General features: G+C 42.2%; 1 protein-coding gene across 2 annotated transcripts in view; it reads right to left on the bottom strand.

The window, feature by feature from the left end:
- The window catches only part of ASH2L (ASH2 like, histone lysine methyltransferase complex subunit), a 39,819-nt gene that overhangs the window by 22,200 nt on the left and 11,319 nt on the right, over positions 1 to 6,300 (bottom strand). For both annotated transcript variants that reach the window (XM_037741241.1, XM_017536468.2), the window contains exons 6-7: positions 2,933 to 3,028; positions 2,233 to 2,328 (exon numbers count right to left, since the gene is read on the bottom strand). In XM_037741241.1, the coding sequence (XP_037597169.1) occupies positions 2,233 to 2,328; positions 2,933 to 3,028 (192 nt within the window). The remainder of the gene's footprint in view (positions 1 to 2,232; positions 2,329 to 2,932; positions 3,029 to 6,300) is intronic.

The following is a 6,300-nucleotide window of genomic DNA, read 5'->3' as shown; positions in this document are numbered from 1 at the left end:
CGCTCGTTACCCAGGCTGGAGTGCAATGGCGCGATCTCGGCTCACTGCAACCTCTGTCTCCTGGGTTCAAGCAATTCTCCTGCCTCAGCCTCCCGAGTAGCTGGGACTACAGGCGTGCGCCACCATGCCCAGCTAATTTTTGTATTTTTAGTAGAGACGGGGTTTCACCATGTTAACCAGGATGGTCTCAATCTCCTGACCTCGTGATCCACCCGCCTCGGCCTCCCAAAGTGCTGGGATTACAAGCGTGAGCCACTGCGCCCGGCCTAATTTTTTTTTTAAGACAGAGTTTTGCTCTTGTCACCCAGGCTGGAATGCGATGGCGCGATCTCGGCTCACTGCAACCTCTGCCTCCTGGGTTCAAGCGATTCTCCTGCCTCAGCCTCCAAAGTAGCTGGGATTACAGGCACCCGCTGCCACACCCAGCTAATTTTTTGTATTTTTAGCAAAGAAGGGTTTCACCATGTTGGCTAGGGTGGTCTGAAACTCCTGACCTCAGGTGATCCACCTGCCTTGGCCTCCCAAAGTACTGAGATTACAAGTGTGAGCCATGGTGCCTGACCTAATTTTTGTATTTTCAGTAGAGACATGGTTTTGCCCTGTTAGCCAGGCTGGTCTCAAACTCCTGATCTCAAGTGATCCGCTCACCTCAGCCTCCCAAAGTGCTGGGATTACAGGCATGAGTCACTACGCCTGGCCTGAAATGGACAATCCTAAACAATGAAGCTTGCAGGGTCCCAAAGTTGGGTATGTTATGGATCAGCAAGCACCCTTGCAAGTACATGTGAGGCGGGCCAACTGTAAGGATCACGGTAGTTTCAGAATGGTGATAAAAGGCAATTAAATCAACCTGGGTAGAGGCAGGAGAGGGCACAGGAGTGCCTAAGCCCCATTTACTCAGCTCCTATGGGAATTCAGGCCCCATGTAGTCAGTATCTTCATTTTATAAGACAGAAATCTAAATTTCTATGTGAAATCTTGCATTTTCTTTTTTTGAGAGATGGGGTCTTGCTGTATTTTGTCCAGGCTGGTCTCAAACTCCCGGGCTCAAGCAATCCTCCTGCCTCAGTCCTCCAAAGTGCTGGGATTATAGGCATGAGCCACTGCACCGGGCCAAATCATGCATCTTCAGAGCTTGCAAATCAAACATGTAAAGGTACAGCTTTTGTGATATTCTCACTTGCCAAATGTGATTCCTGCTGTTCAACAAAAAGCGGCAATTTTCATTTTCCTGTTATGTTAGATATGCAACACAAATTTTTCATAACAAATTCTTTTCACAACAAAGAATTTTTTCCTTTTTTTGAGACGGAGTTTCGCTCGTTACCCAGGCCGGAGTGCAATGGCACGATCTCGGCTCACTGCAGCCTCCACCTCCTGGGTTCAAACAATTCTGCCTCAGCCTCCCGAGTAGCTGGGACTACAGGTGCACACCACCATGCCCAGCTAATTTCTGTATTTTTAGTAGAGACGGAGTTTCACCTTGTTGACCAGGATGGTCTCGATCTCTTGACCTCGTGATCCACCCACCTCGGCCTCCCAGAATGCTGGGATTATAGGCTTGAGCCACCGTGCCCAGCCCAAAGAATGATTTTAAGAGCAAAATTTAAGATGGCAGGAAGGTTAGAAGTAATTTGAAATACCATTTTTTTTTTTTTTTTTTTTTTTTTTGACGGAGTTTCACTCATGTTACCCAGGCTGGAGTGCAATGGCACGATCTCGGCTCACCGCAACCTCCGCCGCCTGGGTTCAGGCAATTCTCCTGCCTCAGCCTCCTGAGTAGCTGGGATTACAGGCACACACCACCATGCCCAGCTAACTTTTTGTATTTTTAGTAGAGACGGGGTTTCACCATGTTGACCAGGATGGTCTCGATCTCTTGACCTCGTGATCCACCCGCCTCGGCCTCCCAAAGTGCTGGGATTACAGGCTTGAGCCACCGCGCCCGGCCTGAAATACCATTTTTACATGTTGCAAGTAAGGAAACTAAAGTTAAAAAAAAGTGATTTGAAGAAATTCATAACATTTTGGGGAAGACCCACAACTAAAACAGTGGTCTCCTAGTTGAAGGTGGGTACTCTTCTATTGGTCACTGTTTTTTTGGAGTCCACCATGCTATGAGCATGTAATGGCAGTGTGTTATGTGGGAAATATACAAATGTAAACAGAACCTGATTTGCTATCCCCAAGTAGCTTAAAATTGAAAAGAAAATATAAAACATATTAATGTACCTGATCCAAAAGTCCAAATTTGGGGTAATCTTCTTCTGGGTCTTTACTCCCTGGATCTGGGTGTTCCTTTACCAAGAATACATCTCTTTCTTTACTCTAAAACGAAGCAGTGTTTTACTATTAATAAACATTTTATACTTAAAAGTATGGAATGGATAATCAACCACCAACTCCAAAAGTCAATTCCTAGGTGTAGTCTTCAAAAAAGACAGTATTGTTTTTCCTTCTAAGAGACAATACATGACCATCAAAAAATTCAAACAACAGAGAAACAGGAAGAGTGCCCAAGTCTTTCACAATCCTCACCTATCCTTCTATCCCACAGAGATAAGCACTGTTAACAGCTTGCTGCTGACTTCTCCCTGGGTGCTCTCTTTAAGTTTAAGGACAATATGGCTTAGAACAATTTTTTTTAATAGAAAAAAAAAAAAGTGGTCTCAATTCAATGTAAAATTGTTCTTGCAAAATACAGTGGACAAAAGTTTCAATACATAAAACCAGGCTTATGTGGGCAATGTTCATATAAGACACAATATGCATTTCACTGATTGTGTGAAAACTATTAAAATTGACAATTAGCTGTATCTCACATTAAAAGGTTTCACATTAAGTTCTCATTTCACAATGAGACAAAATATTATTTCTTACAAAAATTAATGTTTTTTTAAATGTCAAGTCTGATCAATTTTAGTCTACTTACCATTGTTTTAACAATGTTATTTGGCCAAGTCATTTTCCCAGGTCTCTGTCTGGTTGTCATGCACTCCCAGTATTTATCAATAAATGGTATAATATCCTAATTTTTAAAATAAAATATATTAAGACTATTACTGCTATAGTCAAAGGTATGCTGACAAAGAAAGAAAACAGCATTTTTCAAGGACCTTGTTAGAATCAAGAGAAAAATCATGTTAGTTTCCGCCCCCCATACTGTTATGCAAGGTTTACAGGTTTTATCTTTTAATCATTGAATATTTCATTGCATGCACACGATATACAGATTATCGGGGTTTCCACAAATATAAACAAATCTTAGCCATGTAGGTCTTATACTCCAGTTGGAAGAAAAAGCTCTGTCACAGTCCCTTAGTTGTCAATTAGAAGATGACTCCCATATTATTCTCCTGAGCTCCTATTTCTACCTGCTGAGACATCTCCACCTGGACATCCTAAAGGCACCTCAAACTTCTGGTGACTGAAACGGAGCTTGGTATCTTACCTCATAAATCTGCTTTTCAGATTTCTATTCTTGCTCCTGATACTTAGAACCAGTGATCACCAAGAATGAGCTAGACACAATAGTTGTCCTTGACTCTTGTCTGACAATTTTGACACCTAAATGGTCACCAAATAAATTTTAAAATTTCAGAAATGTCACTCCAATCAGGCCACCTTTCTATCCCCACTGCTGTGACCGTGGCTCTCACCAACTCCTGCTTGCATGACTGAAATGACTTTTGACCTTCATCTTCTGGCCTCCTATTTAGATTATCTTCTAAAGTACCACCACCAGAGTTAACTCCATGAAAACTAAATCTTTTTACTAAAAGGAACCACGGGAAGTAAGCCTAGAATATTCTGTTATTCCAGAAAATAAGGAAGAGTTCAAAAACGAATGGGGGCATATCAAAGAGTTTCAGGAATCAGCCAGATAGGGAATCAGGTTTTGTTTACAATAGTTGAATCTGGGACAATCTGAGGGTCAGAGACAAAAAATTCAACAATGGCCAGGCATGGTGGCTCACGCTTGTAATCCCAGCACTTTGGGAATCCGAGGTGAGATCACTTGAGACCAGTCTGGCCAACATGCTGAAACCCTGTCTCTACCAAAGAATACAAAAATTAGCTGGGCATGGTGGCATATGCCTGTAGTCCCAGCTACTCAGGAGGCTGAGGCAGAACTGCTTGAACCCAGGAGGAAGAAGATGCAGTGAGCCAAGACACCGCACCACTCCACTCCAGCCTGGGTGACAGAGCCAGACTGTCTCAAAAACAAAAACAAAAACAAACAAACAAAAAAAAACACCAAAAAAACCCAACAATGGACTATAAAACACTGACTTTTTTTTAGAAAAATTCATTGATATTTAAAAGGAAAAAAAAAGAATGAGGGAAAATTATTTACAGAAGACTTACAACCAATGAATATCTTCTGATTTATAGCCACTACTCTATTGACTGATTCAGGGTTGGATAATCAATGGTGGCTAAAAATCCCTGGTTGAAAGGAGGAGAATGAGGTACTCACATAATCCCCAAGTATGGCTCAAGGATTACTTATCACAAAGATAAAAATGCTCCCTCCTTAACCAACTAGTTCAATTCAGGATCACTAATAGTAAAACAAACCAATACCTTATATATCTACTGATGTGATAGTCTAAAAAAGAAACAATACCTATGTAATAGTCTTGCCATAAATGTGTATCACAGGGCCAGGCTTGGTGGCTCACAATTGTAATCTCAGCACCTTGGGAGGCCAAGGCCAGTGGATTGCTTGAGCCCAGGAGTATAAGACTAGCTTAGGCAACATAGTGAGACCTGTCCCTATTAAAGAAAAAAAAAAGTTTAACCTGAACCTAATCATGAGAAAACAATCAAATGCAAATTAAGGAATATCATGCCAAACAACTGCCTAAGCACTTAAAAATGTTTACTTTACTAAATATACAAATAAAGGAGCCCCTTTATTTATTTGTTTTATTTATTTATTTACGTATTGTGCTGGTTCATATCTGTATTCCCAGAGCTTTGGGAGGCCAAGGCAAGAGGATCACTTGAGCCCAAGAGGTTGAAACTAGCTGGGCAACACAGTGAGACGGCATCTCTACAAAAAAATTTTTTTAATTAGCTGGGTGTGGCAGCATGATCCTAGAGTCCCAGCTACTCAGGAGGCCGAGAAGGGAGAATAGCTTGAACCCAGGAGGTCGAGGCTTCAGTGAACCATCACTGTGCCATTGCATTCCAGGCTGAGCAATAGAGCAAGACCCTGTTTCAAAAAAAAAAAAAAAAAAATTGAATAAAGGAATAGTTTTACTGGGCTGGGTGTGGTGGCTCATGCCTGTAATCCAAACCCTTTGGAGGCCAAGGTGGGTAGATCACCTGAGGTTTGGAGTTCAAGACCAGCCTGACCAACATGGTGAAACCCCATGTTTAAAAAAATAATAAAAAAAAAGTAAATGTTTTATTAATAGAGACAAAAGAGTCATTACAACTAACGGCAATGAGTGATCCTGACCAGATCCTGGATGGAGAAAAAAACTATGAAGGAGAATATTCTGAACACAGTAATAATCCTGAGAAACTACAAATATGAACTGTAAATCAGCAGTACTGCACCAATGTTAAATTTTTGTATTATGATAATTGCATTGTGGTTGTGTAACAGAATACTGGGTAAAGTATATCTACAATGTTGTCTCATACAGCTTAAGGGAAAAATAGAGATATGGGGAAATAAAACAAATGCAGGTTAAAAAAAAAAACTGGCAAATCTAGGAAGAAATGGGCTGGGCTCAGTAGCTCACACCTGTAATCCCAAGCACCCTGGGAGGCCAAGGCAGGCAGATCACTTGAATACAGGAGTTCGAGACCAGCCTGGGCAACATGGTAAAACCCTGTCTCTACAAAAAACACCACAAAAATTAGCTGGGTGTGGTGGTGTGCATCTGTAGTCCCAGCTACTTGAGAGGCTGAGGTGGGAGGATCAGCTGAGCCCGGGAGGTCAAGGCTTCAGTGAGCCATGATGGTGCCATTACATTCCACCTTGAAAATTTTCAAAGTAGGCCAGGTGCAGTGGCTCACATCTAATCCCAGCACTCTGAGAGGCTGAGGTGGGCGGATCACCTGAGGTCGGGAGTTCGAGACCAGCCTGACCAACATGGAGAAACCCCATCTCTACCAAAAATACAAAATTAACCGGGTATGGTGGTACACATCTGCAATCCCAGTTACTTGGGAGGCTGAGTTAGGAGAAGTGCTTGAACCTGGGAGGTGAAGGTTGCAGTGAGCCGAGAGCACACCATTGCACTCCAGCCTGGGCAACAAGAGCAAAACTCCAACTCAAAA

The sequence above is a fragment of the Cebus imitator genome, unplaced genomic scaffold (genome assembly GCF_001604975.1).
Source record: "Cebus imitator isolate Cc_AM_T3 unplaced genomic scaffold, Cebus_imitator-1.0 Scaffold5, whole genome shotgun sequence".
In the NCBI taxonomy this organism is placed as follows: Eukaryota; Metazoa; Chordata; class Mammalia; order Primates; family Cebidae; genus Cebus; species Cebus imitator.
Note: the sequence above shows the minus strand (reverse complement) of the source record. Positions and strands in the feature narration are given on the sequence as shown.